General features: G+C 31.9%; 1 protein-coding gene and 1 long non-coding RNA gene across 3 annotated transcripts; both read left to right on the top strand.

Moving 5' to 3' along the window:
- The first annotated feature begins 3608 nt into the window (after positions 1 to 3608).
- Positions 3609 to 11802, top strand: LOC142611176 (transcription factor MYB3R-3). 2 transcript variants are annotated; one of them, XM_075783223.1, is made up of 9 exons: positions 3609 to 3777; positions 4220 to 4374; positions 4680 to 4731; positions 5144 to 5201; positions 5965 to 6059; positions 6153 to 6256; positions 6578 to 6706; positions 7417 to 8600; positions 11307 to 11802. In XM_075783223.1, exons 1-8 carry the CDS (start codon positions 3736 to 3738, stop codon positions 8588 to 8590), a joined length of 1809 nt encoding a protein of 602 aa, XP_075639338.1. In that variant the 5' UTR covers positions 3609 to 3735; the 3' UTR covers positions 8591 to 8600; positions 11307 to 11802. The 2 variants fall into 2 exon arrangements, with proteins under 2 accessions (XP_075639338.1, XP_075639339.1); XM_075783224.1 differs by having other exon boundaries at positions 3620 to 3777; positions 4209 to 4374.
- A 7295-nt stretch (positions 11803 to 19097) lies between these two features.
- Positions 19098 to 24060, top strand: LOC142609613 (uncharacterized). Its single transcript, XR_012839639.1, has 2 exons — positions 19098 to 19419; positions 21601 to 24060. It is a non-coding gene; the product is annotated as an uncharacterized LOC142609613 (long non-coding RNA).
- The last annotated feature ends 513 nt before the right edge of the window (positions 24061 to 24573 follow it).

The following is a 24573-nucleotide window of genomic DNA, read 5'->3' as shown; positions in this document are numbered from 1 at the left end:
GTAGGATTGGGTTAGGCCTATTACATTGTGCTAATATGTCTAATATATTCTAATAGATATCAAGAGTCGATTCAAGATCAAGCTTTATAGCCCTTGAAGCATAAAGTGTATGAGAGATTGAATTAGAGGAATTCATTGTATTCTTTTCTTATAAAGAATCATAAAGAGAATTATACCCACCTTCATACAAATCAATTATTTGGTAAACTCTTCATGACGTGTGATTTATCAACATGAAATTTATGTGTACATATGTCAAAAAATAAGAAAATTAATAGATAAATCAATCTAAACACGCACACAACAAACATTTTGTTTTGTTTTTATTTATTTATTTTGGCTACAACGCAATCTCAATCATTCAATCATCAAACAAGTTGCCTTCTAACTTAGGGGAAAAAGGAGGGATATTTACATATTACCCACTTATGGGTTGGGCCAATTTGCTTTTTGCTTACCTATGGTTTAAAAGTATCATTTTAACCACGTGAGGTTAACTCTATAATGCAGTTGTAATTTAACTCTATGTGCATGGTAAAAAAAAAGAAGCACACGCACAATTTGAAAAACAAAACCCTATCATAGGAGTGTCCAAAGCCTTCAACTAGCCTAATTTGATTTAAAAGTCCAGCCAATATGATTTTTTAGGTAGAGCACTACTCTTTCTCTAAGTCATCCACCACAAACACCATTCTCTCTCTCCCTCTCTCTCTCTCTCTCTCTCCACCACCATAAAGACTACTTCAACCTGCAACAAATACCACTGCGATCCATGAGATTGATGCACGACATTTCAAGTAGCTATATGCCTATATCCTAATCCTCTTGTAACTAATTAGTTACTTAGTTAGATGATTTCTTAAGAATTTACCAATAGGATTTAGACACTTGTCAACCATTTAGAAGTTGTCAATGCCAAACAATTAGTATAAGTAGCAAAATGTAAGCTCTTTGTAAATAAGTTTTTAGTAATTGAATAAATTGTCTAGCCTTTGGGTGCTATTTGGAACTATGTGTTCTTGAAGAGGTACTTATCCACCTATTAATGTGTTCTAAGCAACTCAGCCTTTTCAGTGTTTCTAAACCATACACAAATAACCCATCATATTCCCTGCATCAGAGACTGCCACAACATTTTTCTCTCTCCTTCGTGCCTTAGGTGAAGATGTTGAGTCCAAGTTGCCAAAATAACTCCCACCACCGAGCCTCTATGCTTAGGCTCGAATTAATTTTGCTGTGGATCTAAGTTTTTGACCAATCGAGGTTAGGTTTTTGGGGGTTGGGTGGATTTGGTATAATCCATGGATGTTTTATTTTATTTATTTTGGTGATTTTTGTGATTCCTTTTTCTTTTATTTTATTTTTGATAAGAAAATGATGAAAAAAAATGAAAGAGGAAAGATAAACAAAAAATAGATAAATGAGAATACAAGTGTAAAATAGATTTTTGGGGTGATTTTTGAGAACAATCTCTCAAAACACCAACAGACAAGTTTTGGAAATACAAAACTAAAAAAATAAGGGGTCACCAAACAGGCCCCGATTTCTAAATTTGTGGGTTTAAAAAAAAAAAAAATCTATATATACTACTATTTAATGAGCTTCCCATGTTTGGACTTGATTTTTTTTTTTTTTTGTTCTAAAATACCCCCACATCCCTAGGTTTAAGTAGAGACAAAACTAAAGGATAGTCTGATAGAAATACATGTCTAATTTGCACTAAAACATTATCTACAAAGTAGGAACACTCTTACACTAACTCATATCTTCAAAGTAATTATATATTTATTTATTTTTAAATAGAAAAATAAGTTAAACAACTGACGTTGCTATTGTTTTTTTTCTTTTCCTTAAAAAGAACACCCCATGTTTATCCAAAAACAAAACAAAATTTCAAAAAAAATAAAAAGTAATAGTTATATAAAAAAAAAAAAACTAAACTAAATAGCTATATACACTTTTATTTTTTTATGAGTAGATACATCTTTAACTGCCACTAAAACGTTACCTACAAAATAGGACTACTCTTCTGATAGTTTTCAAATTGCTCTTCTATTTTTTTTTTTTTGTAAAAGTAAATCATTTGCATTTATTATAATTTAAAATTACTACATTTTTCAATCACAAAAATACCTTGGGGTGTGATAAGTGTTTGGCGTTTTGTATGAAATAATTTACTCATCACACCCCTAGGTTTTTTTGTGATTGAAAAATGTAATAATTTCAAATTATAATGGATTTAAATTACAAACTTTTACAAAAAAATATAGAAAAGTCTCTGAGTTAACATATCTTATTATGCTTTTAGCGATAGACACAAAAGTGGAGTACAATTACGTAATAGAGTTAATCTTAGGTGAACCAAGTCATACTTTTTAAATCATGAGTGACAAAATGTAATATATATTAAAAAAAAAATTGATCCAATCACATGCAAATAATGTGTAATTATTAAATTTGAGACTCTAGTAATTATTATTAAAAAAAAAAAATCTGAATAGCTAGAGTTATGATTGCAGATAATTTCACTTAATATTTAATTTATCTGTCAAAGCTCTTTACTCCCTTTCTCTCTTCTTTTGTTAAATTTATAGAATCATTAACTCGGGCTTTCTTCACAACAAAGAAACAAAGAAATTTAGAGGTGCAATAGTACTATGCATCTCATCCTCAATCTTTATTGGTAAACCTCACTTTCCATTCTGAGTAAAATTCAAGTGACAATAATCAAATTCAAACTTAGTGTGTGTTTGGCAAAAATAATTTTTGCCAATTTATTTTACTATTTAACTTATTTTTGTTACTATTCATAGATTTTTGCATTTTTTGATACTATTTATGGATCTCACTATACTATTTCAGCTAACTTTTACCATTATCTACAATAATTTCAGCAAAAAAATTTTAATTTCAGTAAAATAAATAGACCCAAACATATTAACCCAATTTTTTCACTATTGATGCTGACCCAATATCATCCATTACAAAATAGTACTTGAAAAGTTGAAATAGTACTTTTTCCAAACAGCTAACGGTCAAGATTTAAGTAAAAAATAAAGGCAAAAAGATCAAGACAATTGTGCACCGTTGATATGATCAATACAGTTAAAACATTTCTTTCCCCAACACACAAAAAAAAAAAAAAAAAAAACCGACTTTAATTAATTTCCACACCAGTAGTCCCAAATCCAACGGTCAAGAATTACCCGCGAAACACGCAACCCATCCACAAACTCCAAACATGTTCGACACTTAACAAGGCCCAAGAAAGATCATCATCAATCAAGCCCAAAAACCCTCAATTTTTCTCAAGAATGAGTGCCGTTTGAGGTTCAAACTTTCTAACGTTTAAGAAACCAAAAAAAAAAAAAATGAACCGTCAAAAATTGCCGTTAACCGGTAGGGTTTAATTTTTTTAGAGTATTTATTTTTTAAAAGCCTCAAAGATACACAACGGTAATTAACGGAGACGTCGGTGCTTTACATATTCGTTATATATCTCTCTCTCTCTCTCTATATTTTAATATACAAAAAAAATGTTCATTTTATAATTAATTAATTAATAATTTATTTATATAAGTTTCTTTCTACTTCTTTCTCTCTTTTTGTTTCAACGGGCGAGAATTTTTCGAAACCAAGAAAGAAAAAAAGAGACCAAAAAAAAAAAAAAAAGCTCTTTGTTCTCTCTCTGACATAGTTTTCTTGGACTCGAATTCTATCGGTCTCATCTCGTCGATGAGCTCCACTTCGATTCCCGCCACTACTGCTGAAGCAACGGTACTTTTTTTTTTATCAGAAAAGTTCAATTTCTTTGTTTTTGTTTTTTTGGAAAAAAAAAACTGGTTTTGTTTTTCGTCTTTTTACAGTGTTTTTTTGGTTTGTGATTGTTTATTCTTTATTTTATGGGAACCCGAAGGCTTTGACTTGTGAAAGATTCAATGGGTTTTGTTCAGGAAACCCTAGAATTATGGGGTTGTTTGTGTAAGATTCTTTGTTTTAGTCATTGAGTTTTGATCCGTTAACTGATTCTGAGATCTGGGTTTTGTTTGAATTCGTGTTTTAGAGGTGGGGTTTTGGAAAATTTGGACATGGGTGGGTTTTTTTTTTGGGGGCTTTTTAGTGATTATGATTGGTTTTTTTGTTTTTGCTTGGAGGGTTTTTTGTTTTTTTATTGCTATATTTGTTGATTGGGATTTTGGGTTTTGGAGATTGATTGTAGAATGATGAAATGGCTGGGTTGAAACTAGAAGAGTGTTGTCTTGAGAATAAACAATCCACCGCGGCTTCGAGTTCCACCTCATCTGAAGGCAGTGGCAGTGCAATTGTTAAGTCCCCAGGGGCGTGTAGTCCGGCTCCAACATCTCCAGCTCATCGGTACTATCCGTTTACAAAGTCTGTTTAAGTTTTGCATTCAGTTATAGCTTTGTTTTGATGTTGGTTGAAAATTGGGATTAAATTGTTTAGTGTTTCATCAATTTTTTGATCTGTTTGATGTCTAAGAAAGTGTGAAATTGCCTTTTTTTTTTTTTTTTTTTTTTTTCGATTATGTTTCTGTGCTCAGCATATAGGAGATGCTTTGTGACCATTCTAATTGGGGTTTTTTTTTTAAAAAAATTTTATTTTAAATATTAACATATTATATGGTTAATGAGCTTAATTATGGGAATTTGACCTTACAGGAGAGCCACTGGCCCAATCAGACGAGCGAAAGGAGGTTGGACTGCACAGGAGGTTTGTATTTTTCATGTTTTTGTGAAGTTCTATGTGTTATGATCTAGAAGCTTGTCTTACGTTCCTGTGTGTCAACTACCTTTATGAAAGGCTGAGGTTGATTTAGGCAGTTGTTAAGTCATCTTTGCTCGAAAGACTTCACCTGGTGTTTGGCTTAGAATCCACTGGTTTACTTCTGATGTTATCAGCAGCATAGCTGTGGATCTAGAAGATCTTTGAAACTGCTATTATATTATGTTGATGTAGCCCAAATTCGTTTGTGTTCAACTGTGTTCACTTGTTTGTTGCTCTGCTATATGTTGCTTGTGTTTTTATTAGTCATCGACCTTACGGACATATCAAAAAAAAAAAAAAGCATTGACCTTACGGGGTCTTATTTGTAATTACTAACAATGCCTTTGGTTTTCTACAGGATGAGACATTAAGGAATGCTGTTGCAGCTTTTAAGGGGAAGAGTTGGAAAAAAATAGGTTTCTCCCTTTCCTCAGTAGTACCTATGATATTGATTGTTAAATCTGTGCTAATTTAGTTGCATGCAATTTTAGATTGCGTCTCTTGGGAGTTTTCAATTATACAGATTCCTGGTGGTTGTTTTATGCTTCACTGTTTAGCAGTGAATCTGCTGGAAAACATATTGACTTGAAGTAATTAGGAGTTGCAAAAATGTTTGAGAACTCATAATTTATAAATCTTGAATCATATGGTTCTTGAGGTAAGAGTAAACTTACTTTGGTTTACCTAATTTTGTACTAGAACTCCTCGTATCAAGCCCATTGTATCTTGCAAAATACTGTCAAGCCCAACTACTTGTCACGTATTTGAACATTTTCATAAAGAAGTTTGTAATATTATGCACAAGCAGAGCTGAAGTTGGCAGAACAGTTGAACAGCCAAATCTTCTTTAGCAAGGGGATTTGAGTGTACATATAAATTTATATTTTGTAGTTAAAGATCTGAATTTTAATCATTACACATGTCTAATCTTTACACTGATTTAAAGTTATTAATTTCTTTACCTATCCATTAAATCATCCCCCCCCTTCCCCAAATAAAAAGAAAAGAAAAGAAAAGAAAAAGTAGTGTAGTCGTTTGTGTTTCATCATGAAGAATACATAAATGGATAGATTCATAACCTTGACTTTGTAATGTCTAGCATTCATTGTACTCTAACACTATCTTGTAATTTCCAAACAAAAAAAAAGTTTGAATAATTTGGGTACAATGTGTTTGCAGCTGAGTTTTTCCCTGATAGATCAGAAGTGCAATGTCTGCATCGATGGCAGAAAGTTCTTAATCCAGATCTTATAAAAGGACCATGGACTCAAGAGGTTGGGACCTGGCCTTTTCCTTCTTCTCATATTTTTCCTTCTTGCTGCTTGTGATTTAAACATTAAAGTTTCTGTTATTTTTGTGGCTTGTAGGAGGACGATAAAATCATAGAACTGGTATCAAAATATGGGCCTACAAAGTGGTCTTTGATAGCCAAGTCTTTGCCTGGTCGTATAGGGAAACAATGTCGAGAGAGGTAGCTCTTATAACTGACTATAATTAGCTGGGAAATTTTGTTTATAATGCTAGTTTGCAATTATTAATATATGTTGAATGTTTTTCCCAAATATGGTCTTCAAAGTCCTGAACATTGTCATATTGACATGACATTCATTTGGATTGCTTTTTTGATTGTGTGCGCGCAAATGCCAACTGATTATTTCTCATGGTTTTGTATAATGGGATGATTGTTATTTATGAATTTTATCATTTTTTTATATGGCATGGACTTTCTAAATATGATCAATGGTTTAACTTCTGTTTATACTTATGAAAGCAAAATTTCGGATTCCTTCAGGTGGCACAATCATTTGAATCCAGATATAAAGAAGGATGCTTGGACACCAGAGGAGGAATTAGCTCTCATGAAAGCCCATCAGATACATGGGAACAAATGGGCTGAAATAGCTAAGGTTCTACCTGGAAGGTACTGCTTCTTGTTTGAGCTATAATTTTTGCCAGGGAAATCACTAAATTAAGGTATCAATAAGATTGACCCTGAAAATCTAGTGTCACTTTGCAACCTCATGATGTGTTGCTGATTTGGGCTGACAGTCTCAATCTTGTGACTCGTGGTAAAATAAGAACTTTAGATATTTTGTACTATCTCCCTCCCATCAGCAGATGTGCATGTTCAATCTTGAAGCCGAATGCTTTATCCTTACATTAGTTTTTTTTTGGGGAAACGTGTCTTCCAAGTGAGGGTGTAAATCTATAATAATTATTATTGGCTGCATCTACATGAGGGAGTTCTTTCTTGTTGTGCTATACACCAATCTGGTTGACTGCATTCAGAATGTTCAGAATATTATATTAATTCTATGGTTTGATATATTTAGGAGGCAAATGGATGTTCGAGGGAGATTAATCCTTTGATTTTGTTTCAGTAGCAATTTAAGGTCACGCTAATCTGTTCTTCAAATGAAATCCCTAAGAACAATAATTGAAGCCAATCAAAACAGAGTTGTAGTTAATGATGTTGAAATATGCAAATGTTGTCCTCTATTTTTTTTTTTTTTTTTAAAGCTTAGCTGAGATCCCTTGCATATTACCTGACATAGAATCTATTATTGTGCCATGAATGTTATTTAATATTTTAGTTTAAGCAAGGTCTTCTATGTGACTTCTCTTTTGCAGAACTGACAATGCTATTAAGAATCACTGGAATAGTTCCTTGAAGAAAAAGTTAGATTTTTTTTTGGCTACCGGGCAACTTCCGGTAGTTGCAAAGAACAGTCCCCAAAATGGTGCTAAAGATACTAGTAGATCTACTGCACCAAAAAACTTTCTTGTTAGTTCAAATAAAGGCTCAGATTCTACTGCTCAATCGTCATCAGGAACTACAGACATTTGTAAGACGAATGAAAATAGCAAGGATCAGTTAGCATCCTCTGCCCCACCTTGTGATATGGGTGCTTCATTAAATGTCATTCCAAATAATTCTGCTGATTCAGAATGTGAAGAATGCAAGGCAGCGTCATTTAATATAGATCTTAGCCGCAGCAACTCAGGGTTGGTGCCAAAGTTTGAGAACTCTGGATTCAACAGTGAGGCAAAGTTTGAGAATTGTGCAACTAATAGCAAGCCAACTATTGATAATTGTGGAATCAATGATGAACCAATGTTTGAGAGATGTGCAATCAACAGTGAAATTGATGAAAAATTTATTGGAACACCTTTGACTTCTGAAACTCCAACATATGGTTCTTTGTACTATGAGCCACCACAGCTAGAAGGTTGTAATCCATTAGATTCCGATTTTTTAAAATTGTGTTACATCAACTCTAGTCCGATTCTATCACCTATTAGATTCTTCACTCCACCTTGTGTGAAGAGCGGTGGTTTAAGCATGCAGAGTCCTGAATCAATATTGAAAATGGCTGCTAAGAGCTTCCCCAATACTCCTTCCATATTTAGAAAGAGGAAGACAGAAGGTCAAAAGCATCTGCATACTGATAAAATTGCAAAAGCAGATAAGGAATTGGTCAAGGATGTTGTTCATGCTTCTGATGAACAGAAAATAATCAACAGCTTGGAGACGTCTGAATCGCAAGATGGAAGTTTGTGCGAGAGTCCTACCTGCCATGGCAACAGCATTGCTGGGGCTAATGGTAAGGCTTTTAATGCATCTCCTCCATACCGGTTAAGATCTAAACGAACTGCTGTTTTGAAGTCTGTGGAGAAACAACTTGAGTTCACATTTGACAAAGAGAAGTGTGATGGTAACACCAAATCCATGGAATTATCCACAAAGGGAAGCTCCCCTGTTACTGAAGATTGCTCGCATGCAGCAAAGATTGGAGTGACCTAGGGCTTTAATCGTAAGTTCTTCCTTCTCTAACTATTGTTCTTTTACGTTCTATTCTGTCAGATCATTTGTTTGAGCTACTGTTCTAACAAGTGATTAAATATTCCACTGTGGCTCCTTTCTTTGAATATTGTTCATTTCAGTTAATGCATGTGTGTGCTCGTGTGTGTAAATTACTAAATGTCCCAAAAGCTTAAGCTGTTAGGAAAATGTGAATTTTATCATTATTCTCACGCATTTGTGTGTGTGTGTGTGAATTTGTTTTGTTTGAAGATGGAAACTGGATCTTACAATGAGAGCTCTTATATATTTGGATGTAAGTTCTTGATGAGTTTGATTAGTTTTCACTTAATGACTTGTTTTGCAATGCTTTTAATGAGTTTGTGAAGAAATTTACATTATTTGAGCAAACAATGTTGTGTCATATTTCTATATAAGTTTTACATCTAGACACTGTAATTCGTAAAAGACTCAAAATTTCAATAAATGCTGGATACAGGCAAAGGAGAGTTGACTACACCTTAATCTTCTGGTGAAGGGTTGAGTCTGCGACATGTCACTCTCTCATTTATGGTTTAGGACTTCAGAGTTACTTCCCTGTTAACAACTTTATATACCACTTCATATTGTTTCTCTTTCCCTTATGAGTCTTTCTTTTTCCTTTTTTCTTAACCTTTAGAAGAAAGCCCTTCACAACACAGTTAATGTGATGTAACAATAGAAAAATGCTTGTAGGGAATTAAACTTGAACCTGCTTGATAAGAAATTGTCTTTTGTAATCTGTGGAAATCCCTGTGCTTAGTTGTGGCTCCCTTTCCAGATTAAATAGAGAGTTGTAGAATATAAAATATGTAAATGGAACTTATCAAAAAAAAAAAAAAAATGTAAATGGATCCCAGCTTGTAAATCCTACTATGGCAGGATTATACTGTTCTAACATCAAGCTTAACATTTTTTTTTCCTTGTATAATGCTTATTTGATGTGGATTACTCTTCTATCATCTGGCTTACTTAACAAAGCTTGATTTTTTTAAACACATATTCCTAGGTTTCTGCTCAACAGATTTGTGGGTTTTTAGGACTGCAAATGAATTGAGCCGTTCATAAATAGTACGGGCTCGACTCAGAAAAATCTTTTTATTTTTTTATTTTATGTTTGTTTATTTTGCAAATGAGTAAATCTCAAGCCTAAGTTTAGATTCTATCATTAAACAAGTTGAGCTCAATCATAATAATGTGTTCTTGAATAAGCTTGCTAGTATGAGACTCGATTAAAGTATACATAATATTATATGTTTATAGCTCCTAAGTTATCAAATTAATTGTAATCTATCGATAATATTATAGTAGACTTATATAAATGTTTAACAATATAATTTAGGAAACTCTAATTTTTATTGGTACATAAACGAAAACTGTTCCATCTAATTAACCTAAATAATATAATTTCAACTATAATTTAGTTATTAATTATTAGCATATATTTGTGAAGGGGTAAAAAGTTTTAGTCATACTGTTAATTATATATGGGAAAAGCAGGAGTTAATCAAGTAGTTTATGAACAAGCTCAAGCTTGTTCAACAAGAAAATAAATTGATCTTGAATATGTAATCTAGTTTGGCAATGAGCTTGAGCTCGGCTTGTATACAAAATAAAATTAAATGAACAATCCTGAACTTTTAATACTCAACCTTAGTTTGGGCGTTGAATTGGTCCAACACCTAATCAGCGAAGTTTGAACCCACTTAAACTTGGAGCAGTGCTTGACTGCATCTTGAACCCATGTGGAGCTGGTAGAAGCTAGTTGACTGCACAATCCACAGCTTAATCTATTTCAGAAATAACCTATTGGGCTTTTTAAAGAACCTGTAAGTAAGTTGGATCTCTCTAGGAATCTGGGAACATGGACTTGAAGGAAGTATAAACTAAGCCTTCTATTTTTTGTGTGTTGTAGTATCTAATTAATTGAAGACCAACAATGAAGCATCAAAAAGACTATAAAATACAAAATGAAAGCACAAGGGTCTCATGGAAGAATTAATGCATTGGACTTCCAAAGAAATGAATAAATGAACTTTTTGGCTCCTATGAAGTAGATTAAGTACTCCTCAAGCCTTTGTGTAAAAAGAAGTAACATGTGCTTAGATTTGCTGATGTTGCAGGACAAGATTTGGAATAGAAAAATATATTGCTCATGGTTTTATTCATGTAGTCCTGTAACAATCTACTTTATTTTAACTTTTTAAGGGGTAGTTTGAGTCTTATCTAGTTATTTTTGTTACGGTTAAGATTACTCAAGGGTCATGATAAATTGTTTCCAGGAAGATTATGCGAGGACTTGTAGCAGCTTGACAGATTTCCTTTGGTTTCTAGGTTCTTTTAAGAGCCTTAGGGTTTGCTTGATTAATTACAAAGGGGTTTTTCATTTGTTCTCCTCTAAGATAATTCAATCGAAAATTGAAGTTAATCCTTAAATATTCACACTCCATTTTGATCATTGTTTTCTTTGCTACACTTTTCTCTATTGAGTTCAATCTTCTCTACTTTTCAATCATTGTTTTCCCCTTATAAAAAGCAAGGTGGAAGGTGAGGTCATGGGTTCAAGGCTCATTGGGTGCAAATGTGTCCCCAATCTAGTGATGACTGACGAGATGAAACTGTTAACACGATTACTCATATAAGTCTCTAATATGTTTTTTGTTTGTTTTCCTTGATTTAGGGATAAAGGCTGGACATATTTTGAAGTTGGCCGACAGTATCCTTCACGACCAATTTCAGATTCTATAGAAGCTGCTCAAAACTCAAAATTGACTCTGCCCACGGAATATTCAATAGTCAGTGCTACAATCATTTTGCAGATACTAGGTACTTAAAAGACAATTTTTTTTTGTCATATCCACACGGACAAAAGTGAGTGGCAGTTAGATTCTGGTAAGTGTAAAATATGAAAAAATAGGTCCTAAATTATATGTGAAAATATATTGACTGTACTGGATTTGTACAGATATGAGATATCCCATCATGAAGAGGAAAAATGATGCCTGGAAAAATTCTAAAATAAAGCGTAGCCCCTTTCCATGTCTTCTTTGATTCTTTTCTACATATAATCTAGAAGTGGAAGTAGCAATGTAATTTTAGTCATAGGAACCATGTATTTTGAAAGGAAAAAAGAAAAAGAAAAAAAAAAGAGGTGTAACTTTCAATGGTGCATATTATATAGTGGTACCACCCCCCCCCCCCCCCCCCTTCTTCTTGTGGTTGGTGATGCATGTATGATCCCGTAAATAGTAATGGAAAGACACTATTATTTTCATTTGATTTCAATGCACAAGAGGATAAATATATGAGTGTATTTTCTCCTTTTCAAGGTTCCAATGCAACATCCTATCAAAAATAAAAAGGGTAAAATACTATTTTTGTTCCTAAATTTTACTAAAAATTTGTTTTTCATACCTAAACTAGTGGAAAGTTCATTCATCTCTAAACTATTGAAAAGTTCATCTTTTGTTTTTAAACTATTAAAAATGTTAATTTTCGGTTTATTTGGTGAGACTTGAGAGGAGATTGAAAATGTTGGCGTCACTTTAAGAATTGTGATTAGCAGACTTACCAAGGGCAGCTGATGGCAGGTTACCCAAATTGACAGAGACCACTGGCTTATGGCACAGCCCGTGTATGAAGGTTGGTGAATGGTGAGTACTGGTCATAGGCATATTAGGGCATTTACAATAAACTTCATAGTTCTAGCAAAAGTTTTATTAGAAATCCTATTTTCTATGATAACTACGTTCCTTTTAGGTTTTACACACCCTCCAACAAAACTATTCTCTCTCTTTTTTTTTTTTAAATATTTTTTTATTGGTAAATAACAAAACAAAACTAATTCTCTCTACTCTATTAAAATATTTTCCTTTTTATTTGTTTATTCTTTCAAACCCATGATCACCCACTCAAACCTAGTACATAAGAAGAATCAGAGAACAAAATAAGAGTCAAAATTCAACCATACATTGGGAAATACTTGGGTTTGAAAGTTGATATCGATACGAGACTGGAAGAAATAGGACACGAGATCATTGACAGGATCCCGAGTAAACTACAAAGCTAGAAAAGCAGATTATTGTCATTTTCTGGGAGACTTTACCTTGATCAAATTAGTCATGCAAGCAATGCCAATCTACGACATGTCAGTATACTGTTCCAAAAATTACTGGTCAAGACAGAATCGTCAGGACTAATAGTAACAGAGCAATATAGAAACTAAAAAACTCTACACTATTGCACAGACCAATATCACTAAGCCCAAGGAAGCCATAGGACTGGGCCTAAGACACACTGAATGCATCAATAAAGCGTTGATTGCCAAACAATTTTGGAGGATTGGTCAAAACCCCAAGTTTTTAGTGACCACAACACTTTAAAAAGCAAATATAAGGGACACCCCACTATAGCCCGGGATAAATGGAAGGTGGGTGATCACATAAGGCTGTAAGACACACTTTGGTTTAAACCAGTCATTTAAGACCTAGAGCGCTTACAAGTTACTCCTTCGAACAGGAACAATCAAAGACCTGATGGACCTAAGGATAGGAACATAGGATGAAGAGAAATTAACTAGGATATATAGCAGAAATCATTAGAACTGCTCACTCAAAATTTGGAATCCAAGTTTGGAAATTAAACCCAAAAGAAACCTACCCAGTCAAGCTAGGATATAAAATTCTGAAGAAAACACAGTAGTACAGTACAAACACGAATAGAAAATACTCCACAAAGGGCCTCCCAATATAAACTTTCCATCATCTCTTCTTCTTATGCCCCTTTTCCAGAGAAATATGATTCAGATCAACACAGATTTTGCAAACAGAAATAATCAATCCCATTTTGCTAATAAAAATGGCTGGAAAAATAATCAAAACATATCGGTTCATTTAATCCACTTTGGTCCATTTGGTTTATTTTGGTTCATTTAGTCCACTTTGGTCCATTATGTCCAATTCAGTCCCGTTTGGTCCATTTTGGGTTTAAATTGATTCTTTTGGCAAGTTGATTTTTATTTTTTTTCGCTTAATTTTTTTTTAAAATTTTTTGGTTGAAAACATTTATATATACTTATACTTAGTGTAGTTTCTTGCCCCTCACATTAGAATGGACATTAGAATGGTAAAACAAAGAACAATTTTCCTATTTTTATTGTAAACAAACTGTACCATGATAAGAAAAAATAAACAAAAAAACACATCTCCCACTTAAGTAAGTTTAGAAACACAACAAAATTTCTCAATATTTTCACAACACTAATACTTTTAGTTGCGATGGATTTTAGAATATTTTATTTTGACCTATAATGTACTAACTTCTCAATTCATTGTAAAATATTGTGAGATTTTATAGTATTACCAACGCTCTGTTTGTTTCAGCATTAACGTTTTTTAGAAAATTGTTCATTTTCCAAAGAGCATTTTCTAGAAAACTATATCATTTTTCAGTATTTGGTAACGACCTTAAAATGAGTATGAGAATGTTTTCTGGTGTTTGATATGCAAATTTTTATTTTTATTTTTTATATTTCTTGTGTAATTTAAAACATGTGTATTATGTAAACCAACTAAGGTAATCAATATAAAAAAAAAAAAAAACCAAGAATGAATTTGGTTTTCATACTAAAATTTTGACAATAGATACAATCAAAATTAGTTGTCAAATTTTCATGATCTCTAGCATTCATCTTGTTCATATATATGGACAGAAACGTCCACACACACACACACACACACACACACACACACACACATATCAATAATTTGTTTATATACATAAAATTGACAGGGGAATACATCTTTAATAAGTACAAATAACAATAACTTTTAATTGTCTATTCTTTTTGCTAGTACACTAATTGTCTGCTATGGCCAACCACAAGTCTTATGTATTCATATAATGTATCTACATAATATATCATCACTACATAGTATTTGCATAATGTATTCATCAATAAAAAAGATTATCCTACATAATATCTCATCACTACATAGGCACTGTGTTTAAAATTTTCGTCTTTTATTTCATTCATTCATTCTTTCTTCTTTTTTATTTTATATATATATATATATATATATATATTTTTTTTTTTTAGTACTTTTATGTGCAAAAAAAACTTCAACCTGGAATCTATCAAACCAAAAAATTTCTTAGAAAAAAAATAAAATCAAGTTTGAAATTCAAAGTAAAGAATTGAGATTTTGGTAGAGAGGAATAAAATAATTACCGCTGCAAATATGTTCTCTTTTGCAAGTTGGTAGAGAGGAATGAAATAATTATTGAGCAATGAGGGAAAAAAATCTACTCAGAGAACTGTGTTATAAAGTGGAAGAGAAATATAGAGAGAGTGAGGGAGAGAGATCTATGAAAGAGGAGAGATCAGAGTTAATGACTGTGAGGAAGAGAAGAGACCAGAGTTAGTGACAGTGAGGGTGTGAGGAAAGAAAAAGAAAAGGAAAGAGAGAAAGAGTAAGAGAGCTTACTGTGAGAGAGAGATTGTTTTTCAAATTTTTTTTTGGAAAACAACCTATAAAAAACAAGCCTTATTTTTATTAGGATTTTCCATTGACTAAAAATAGTTTTCCGTTGACTAGTTTTTTTTGTGTGCTACCAAACACTGAAAAATGTGGAAAACTATATTTACAAAAAGTTTTTCAACAAAACAAACAGAGCGTAAAACAACACTCTCACTTTTATCAATTAGACTGACACTGAAATAAATGGCCACCAACTATCACATTTTATTATAATTTAAAGGTTGTGTACACTTTGGCCAATATTCAAGGCTTTTTTCTTTTTTTCTTATCCAAATTCCTTCCTTTCATTTCAAGTACCACCCATGAAACTCAAATTCTGAAAAATAATGTCTTGTATGGTACTAAACCACTAATATATCTATTAACTATATAAAAAGAGCCCGTGGCTCTAGCTATAGGATTCTTGGTTTATTCAACTTTTGTTTGTTTGTTTTGTTTTGTTTTTTTGGTAACAAGCCAAAAAGGTAGAGTTTAGGTGAGAAAGAAATTTTTTTTAATATTAAAAAAATGTTATGTCCACAATATTTTCACAATAAATCTTAAGTAGCAAGTTATTATTGAGTATTATTGGTGAGGAAAAAATAATTTTAGTGATGTGTTCAAATTAGAATTATTAATAACTTACCACTGAAAACTTGTTGTAAAAATATTGTAGATGAAACAATTAGTATTTAATACTAGAGAAATGATATGTCTACAATATTTTCACAACATTTTTATAACAAATCTTAAGCGGCAGGTTGTTATTGGTTGTTATTGTTGAGGCAAAAAAGTAATCTTAGTATTAGATTCAAATTTGAACCAATAACAAATAACCATTTATGATTTGTTGTGAAAATATTGTAAAAATGTTGTGGGCGTAGCATCTCTCTTAATACTTGTAAGTGTACAATTGCACCTGGACCCAAAGAAGATTATGGGCTCAGGCCCAATGAGCCTTAAACAATAAAATTTGTAGAGTGTGGGCTTGAAATCTAGGTTAGTAGTACGTGGAGCTTGATAACAGGCTTTCATAAACAAACACAAGTAAATAACGAATGAGAATGACAAATGGATCTCCTCGGACTCGAGCCGAGGACTACTTCTTTATTATTTCTTTCTTCCTTCAAGATTACAATTTCTTAATTTCTTTTTTTGTTCTCCTTTCTTCTCTTTCTTTGGCCTTTACCCCCCCTTTTATACTTCATTCCTCGATACTTTTTGAATAGTGACTAGAAGTTTCCACCTCACTGTTCAGGGGTCACCTCCCCATTAATGCGGCCAGGGAGGTAGGTGCGGAGCCTTTAATGCGGAGGTGGCAACCTTTACTCTTGATATTTTCTTTAATACTGGTACATCTAGAAGATTCAGGATGTCCCCTTTTAACCACTAGTCTTTCCAGAGTTGTGCCTTGACCTTTATAATGAAATCTTGAGTTCTCTTGGATCTGTCCGAGGTGAAACTCTCCCTCGGCTGTATCCTCGGACCCTCGGCGTATGGGCCAACTCATAGAGTTTAATCCTGGAGCAGGTCGGCCCTTCATGTTACAGCCCAAAGGCCCATATGCCCACCTGGGTCCTTTTACTCCCCACAATACTATTACCTAAAACCCTTAAAATAAGGAGAATTGGTGAGCTCTCTTCTTATTTTCTTTTTCTTTTTTTCCTTCAAGTACGCAAATTTGGTTTGAGCTTGTTTTTGTTTTTTGTTTTTTGTTTTATATTTTTAATGATTTTTATTTGTTTACATTGTACTTTTTCAATGTAAGCTTACACCGTAAAATGTAGACACACAAAGTGGCAAATATTATACGTATATGTAAAAAAAATGGTAAATATTGTACAAATTTTACAAATGTGTATAACATTTGCCAATTTTTGGGTGTCTACAATATAAATGTACATTATGTGTACAACGTAAACATAGAGATATTGTAAAAATATTGTGACACATGTCAATTCCTTTTAAGTCAAACTAAAATAAAATTAATATATAAATATATATATATATATATATATATATATATATATATATATATATATGTCAAACTGAGATCTAGCACAACTAAAAATAAAAGTATTGTATTATGAAAATGTCATGAGATTTTGTTGTTATCACACAATATTTTCAGAACTATTGAAGTGTAAGTTCCTTAAAGGTCAAAATAAGATAATAAATTTTTAGACTGAGATCCACCACTGTTGAGAATAAAGGTATTGTGAAAATGTTGTAATTTTTTATTGTGTTCCTAGACTTTTTTTTTTATTTTTTTATTTTATAGTTTAATCAAATTTGGTAAGCCAAAATTCACTTTTTCAGGCACAATTTTCTTGGGTTAATTTTTTTTTACTCACTGTTTAAAATTTAAAGTAAAATAAAAAATACAATTTTACACCAAAAGTGAAAAAAAAAAAAAAAAATTGGGCCCTTTAAGTTTGAGGTAATTTTATTCTTCCTTGAACTTTAAAACCCAAGAAACACCCTAATTGTTACTCTCTTAGTTAAACCATTTTGAAATCTTACGATTCTTAAAATATCCTATTGTAGAATGTTTAAAATACCCTTACTAAATTTTAATATCCCAATTTTATTTTTTTTTGTATTTTGATTTTTATGTGGTAGTCATACTTAAAAAGTTGAAATGGTGATGTATGGTGTTCTATTTGTTACCTAAAGAACGTTGATTTTCCTAGATTTAAATATTCTAGACTTAAAATTTTATCTAATTGAAACTTCAATGACACATGCCTTTTGTTATTATTATTTTTTTTATTTAAATTATTTCTCTTCTTACTTAAAAGGGTGTTCATTAAAACCTAAGTAAGCTAAATATCGTGACTAGACTCATAAAATGTAAGATAATAAAAATGGAAGTATGAATAATAAAATCTTTATTGTGGATAATTGCAAGTATTTATGAAGACCTTCAATTTGTAGTATATGACATTATTCATTGTGAAACTTTATATATTGTAACAATGTCTTAGCAAAACCCAATTGCTTATTATCCAAAAAAGATGATATTCATTATCACTCTTAGAAGTTTTTAATGAATGGATACTGACTTTAGCAAATAGCAAATAGGTTCTAAGAAACTATCATGGCAAATAAATGCTCATATATTAAAATGATACTCTAAGTTTAAATATATGGTTTCATTTTTCTTCAAATATATGTTTTATCTTAATTTTCTCACTCAAACGGGCAGCACGTGTCTTGCATGTGCCACCCAAACTAGTTGGTCAAGTGTACACAAGCTTGAATATTGGTCATAGTGTACACAAGCTTGAATATTGGTCATAGTGTACACAATCTTGAACCTCACTCATATGCCATTACAAGACATTATTTTATTAATAATAATAATTATTAATAAAATAATGTCTTGTATGGTACTAAAGCAGTAAAGCATCCATAATCTTTTTTGTTACACCCCGACCCAACTTTATAGTTAAACTATATGTTTAAGTGGTTAATTATTATTTTAAGCTACTTCCTTTCTATAATTAATAGAAGAATATTTAATAAACAAATTATTTTATAATGTCATTGAATAAGAATTGTAAAGATTATAAATAATTGAATGGCTAATTGTATTATAAATATATTCTAAGTATGTACAAAATTATATTAAGTGGTTAAGTTATTAGATATATAGTTGTTGGTGTTTAATTAAGTGTTTAAGATAAAGATTTATATGCCAAGTTATTTTATAGTTTGGGTCTTTGTAGAATATAAGCTTATAAGGGGGCGGGGTGGTAAGTAATTTTTAAAAGTTACAAGGGTAAGTTATGAGCCATTTTTCCTTTATGCATACACGTGCCCACCCAAAACCTTCTCCCTTAACTTTTCTTTGCTGCGCCACTCTTCTTTCTTTGCTCCTTAAATTCTTCTTTCTTTGTTCTTATCATCAACACCTCATCTTATTCTTCTTTGACTTTTCAAGACAACTAGAATATCCAAGAAACTCTCTCCCTTTCATTTCCCACGGGTCCACACAAATCAGAATTTCTCACCTCACTTTACTCTCTTTTCTCCTAAGGAAATAGCTAGAAGCTCTCTTAAGTCTCTCTTCTCAAACCCACGGGTCCACACCTCAAAAGGAAAATAAAACTCCACCTAATTTCTTCTTCATACTCTCTCAAAGAAACTAGAAAACTCAAAGACCCTCTCAAGCTTTACCTCTCATACTTTCGGGTCTAGCAACTAGGAAAGGGAAATCCTTTCATGCAAGAGTGGTTCTATTTCTATTTCCCCTCAAAAACAAGAAACTTGGTAAGGGTTCTAGCTACTCTCATCTTAGAATTCATGATTTCTTCATTGAATTTTAGTAATGGTACTTGTGGTTTGTAAAATTAGGAAATCATGATTTTGTGAGTCTATACATATAGTGTTTTAAGAAGCTTTGAAACTGTGTTGATGATTTGTTGAAGGTAAATTAGGGTTTTTACTAATTAATTGTATATGATTAAGGAAGTAAGAAAAAGTTAGGGTTAGTACTTTTGATGTTACTGCTGCGATTTTTGTTTTATTTAATTTTGCTATAAATGGTTAAATGACTGTATATAAGTTAGGGGTGTCCGTTCAACCCGGCAAAACCGCCCGCCGCCACCTGATCCGACGACCCCGGTGGTCGGACGCGGGTTCCGAACTCAATAACCCGACCCTACGCGGGTTGGTTGTCAGTTTTCCGCTTCAAAACCCGTGATACCCTACCCGAACTGAGCCTTTATCTTTTCTGACGAAGTATAACGAATTTCCAACCATATCTAGCGAGATCTCGCCTTTATTCGATGAAATCTAGGCCAGATCTCGATGGATCTGACCATATTTCTATCCGATCTTGACAAATCTGACCAGATCTCAACAGATTCGGCCAGATTTCGGCCAAACCTCGCCGGATCCGGCCAAAAATTGTTCCCGGCGATGAAACCCAATACCTGACCGATACAACCCGAAACCGACTAGACCCAAACCAGAAAATCCGACTAGATCAACGGGTTAGTTTCGGGCCATATTTTCCTCCACCCAAATAATTCGGGTTGGGTCTGGGTTGGGCACAAACCTGACCCAACTCGACCCATGGACACCCCTAATATAAGTGTTTTATAACATGTCTAATGAGTGTATAAAAATTCCCATATGATAATGAGATTATTTGCAATCATTTTATAATTTTATAAGAAAATGTTTCAAAGCTGTCATTGTGACAGATTTGGTGTTTACAACAAGAAAAATCTGGATTAAATCATATACAGTGAATTAGGATGCTAAGAGTAGTTCTTATGAATTCTAAGACACATATGGTTCTAATGGAAGTGGTCTCACAGCAATTGGATCAATATAAAAATAATGGTTTAATTTCTAAGTTGCATGAAATTTTGTCAGGACAGATTTGAACATGCTGTCTTGTATGATTTTTAATAAATCATGACTTTATTATTTGACTCTGAAATTGATATAGTATTTACTAGACATCCAGAGAAGTTGCTTTGTAAAATTTCATCAGGATTGGATATGTTTAGATAGCCCATTTGTATTTTACAACTGAGGCATATGCTAAGCAGTAAACAGTAAATGATAACTCTAACTTTGAGGATTTAATTTTAAAATTAGGGTGAATTTTTTGAGCTATAAATTAATATGCTTATCATTTAGTATGTCTTGATCATAGATAAATTTTGTGTAACTTGGTTCAAGGTTTGGTACTCAAAGGAGGGGTTCTAAACAATTCGATTGTTATTTTTATGAAGCTATCTTGTTCAATGTGTTGCCATGTGAGTGTATATAGTTACATGACCATGCTTAAAGGATTCATGTTTATGCATGCATTATTGTCCTAATCTCAAAGCACCTCTTGAAATGAAGTTGGCTCTTCTAGAGATATGATATAAATATGAGAATGATGGTTTTTCTTTAGTTTGGTACATCAATTGTTGATGTGTGCATAATATGTTTGTGGAAACCTCGTTGAGGTGGGATTATGATTTCCTTTATTTTAAGAGATAAGCTTTGAGATGAATGTGTAAATTTATTATAAGAAGTGATTGATAGTAATAAGTTTTGATATTTGGTTCAAGTGTTACCAGTAGCCAAGACTAAGCTCCTTCGACTTTAGGCTCTCAGTTCCTTTGCTTTTAGGTATGAAATAAGTTATATGAGCATTTGGTAAGTCATGAGGTTATTTTAAAGTATATTATGCATTAAAAGGTTTTTGATTAGAGATATGACATATAATCATGTTTCAGACAAAAATATGTTGGTGAGTTCTCGAAACTTTACGTATATGATTTAAGCATATTGATGCTGTTACTAATTCCATGAACATGATGTTTTAAGAAAGCAATGGAAATAATTTTATTAAGAAATGTTATCTAAACTATGAATTTCAGTATGATGTATAAGTATGAAATTTTTTCGGGTTATGTCCTCTGATGATCTGAACTTTGCGAGTAGGGGTTTAATTACTGGCTTTCTATGGAAAATGTTATCTTATTGGCCATTAAAAGTGGGTCTCACTTTGCTGTACCCGCCCTTGTTGGTTACAGCCAACTTGTGGAGGATGTCAACCTACTCCATAGTTGAAGATATGTATTATGATGTGATCCCGAGAATACCTGGCATTGTGGGGAATGCTAGATGCTTAGCACAGTAGTGCTAGAAGCCTCTCAAATAAGTACAGACTTATCAGATATGGATTAACCAATATGTTATGAACATCTATATTATTTTATTGATCATGAGAGAATAAATTGTTTAATCGCATTATGAAAAGTTAAAAGCTCTCATGAAAGGAAGTTTATGATGAAAAAAAAAGTTGTTCTTTAAAAGTAAAAGTTTCTGAAATTCTATTGTGCTTTAAAGATAAAGCTTCTGATGAAAGTTCAAGTTTATGATAAAAAGTCATCAGATATTTGTTTTTTAAGAAACGTTAAGTTTTATGATTATGAAAGTTATAATATTTTATGAGAAGAAATTAATAAAGAAAAATTTTCTTATTTGTTAAGATGTTTTTAATTAAATATAAAGTTACCAATTATCTGATTTTAGTCAAAATGATTATTTTGTAATAAGACTATATAGGTGCTATGTCCACAATATTTTTACAACATTTTCACAACAAATTATAGGTGGTTAGTTGTTATTGGTTTAAATTTGAACCTAACACTAAGATTACTTTTTTGCCCCAACAATAATAACCAGTAACAACTTGCCACTTAGGATTTGTTGTAAAAATATTGTGGACATATCATTTCTCATATATATATATGATCTTAAACAATCAATATTATATCTGGCTATGAATTGGTTGTTTTACTATTTTGTATATATAGATAAATATCTTACTTTAATTGTTAGTAACTATGAATTGGTTGTTTTACTATTGTTTAATTATTTAACAGTTGTTTAAATTTTAATATATTTTTTTTATTAAGTATAATAATCAATAAATAAGAACCATATACTGTAGAAAACAAACAAGATAATAAACAGTACATAAGAACTAATCAGGGGAAATCAGACCAATTTCTGCAGAAAACAACACTGCAAAAAAACTGTGCATAAAACTGATACTGCAGAAAAACAAACACATCAGAAAAACTGTGCTGAAAACAGACTCAGAAAAAAACACTGCAGAAAAACTGTGCAGAAAAATAGACAGAAAAAAAACTGTGCAGAAAAACAGATTGCAGAAAAATCCATTTGTTTTTTGTGTTAATCACCACACTGCTGATTTTTAGTACTAATGGGAGATCTGTTTACTGAAAAAAAAAAGATAACACAGCAGAAAAACTATGCAAAAAAATAGACACAGGAAAAAAAAACTGTGCACAAAAACAGATTGCAGAAAAATCCATTTGTTTTTTGTGATAATCACAATATGCTGATTTTTAGTACTAATGGGAGATCTGTTTATTGAAAAAAAAAAGTAGATCTGTTTATCTCTTTTTTGATTTTAAAATAATCTGTCTTGCTCTCTAATTTCTTTTCAAGAATTTTATGTTTCAATCATCTTAAAATAAAATAATTGAAGATCAATTTGTATTTTGTGTTAATCACTGTAATGTTGACTGTTTAGTACTAATAGGTATAGTAGATTTGTTTGTTTGTTTAGTTGATTTTAAATTTATTTGTCGAAACACAGCAGAAAAACTGTGCAGAAAAACAGACTCAGAAAAAAAACACTGCAGAAAAACTGTGCAGAAAAACAGATTGCAGAAAAATCCATTTGTTTTTTTGTATTAATCACCATATTGCTGATTTTTAGTACTAATGGGAGATCTGTTTACTGAAAAAAAAAGAGAAAAAAGTAGATAGCACAGCAGAAAAACTGTGCAGAAAAATAGACAAAAAAAAAAAACTGTGCAGAAAAACAAATTGCAGAAAAATCCATTTGTTTTTTTTGTTAATCACCATACTGCTGATTTTTAGTACTAATGGGAGATCTGTTACTGAAAGGAAAAAAAAAAAAAAAGTAGACCTGTTTATCTCTTTTTTTATTTTAAAATAATCAAAAAAGAGTTAAGAGCATCTCCAGCAGATGTTGTATATCTATTTTTTGGAGAGAAGCCCACTGTTCACTCCAAAAACTCACTCCAGTAGCTTCTCCATCTCCATTATTTAGATTAGAGTTGCTACAGTAGAGAATACTGTATCAATTACTATAGCTCCTCTAAACAATATTCCCCCTTAAAATAATACCCGGTTGAATAAAAAAATAATTTTCTTTCTCATTCCTTTTCTCTTTTGTTCTTCACTCTCTCATGCTTCTCTATCTCAACGATAATATACCACAATCAAAACCAAAACACAAAACCCAATCGAAAGATTTGAAACACAAAAACAATCTTTCTCATAAGCCTAATGAAATCTAAACAATAAAATTAAACTAATCAAACTAGAACAAAAAAAAAATGTAGAACGCGGACCTCTATTTCTCTGCCGGTGATCTGTGTGTATGAGAGAGAATTTGTTTGTGTGAGAAAGAGAGAAAGAGAGAGCTTCTTGAATACTCCGGAGTAGACGAAGAGAAGAAAAGAAAAACGAAAAGTGAAGAGAGCTCCAACGAGTGCTAGAGAACAAAAGAAAAAAGAAAAGTAGAGATAGAGATAATGGAAAGGTGTGGAGGAGAAAAAAAGAGGGGAAAAATAGAAAGAAAAGAAATGTGTGGATGAAAAAAAAAAATTAAAATTGAGAAATGCTACTATAATATTTTCACAATGAATCTTAAGTGATGGGTTGTTGTTAACTAATACTGATGATTTTTTTTTTTTGAGAAAGAACGAAAAAAAAAAATTTAATGATGTGTTCAAATTAAAATCAGTAATAGTTTCAGCAGTAGATTCAAATTAGAACTAGTAACAACTTTCTACATAAGATTTTGATGTGATTCTTGTGAAAGTATTGCGAAAAATGTCGTGTATATAA

This window comes from Castanea sativa, chromosome 9 (assembly GCF_040712315.1).
Source record: "Castanea sativa cultivar Marrone di Chiusa Pesio chromosome 9, ASM4071231v1".
Lineage (NCBI taxonomy): Eukaryota > Viridiplantae > Streptophyta > Magnoliopsida > Fagales > Fagaceae > Castanea > Castanea sativa.
Note: the sequence above shows the minus strand (reverse complement) of the source record. Positions and strands in the feature narration are given on the sequence as shown.

Bases quoted from the DNA above. Each gene is read 5' to 3' on its own strand.
- LOC142611176 (XM_075783223.1), top strand. From the start codon at position 3,736: ATGAGCTCCACTTCGATTCCCGCCACTACTGCTGAAGCAACG. The intron at 3,778-4,219 runs GTACTTTTTTTT...GATTGATTGTAG, and splicing joins CCACTACTGCTGAAGCAACG to AATGATGAAATGGCTGGGTT. The intron at 5,202-5,964 runs GTTTCTCCCTTT...ATGTGTTTGCAG, and splicing joins GAAGAGTTGGAAAAAAATAG to CTGAGTTTTTCCCTGATAGA.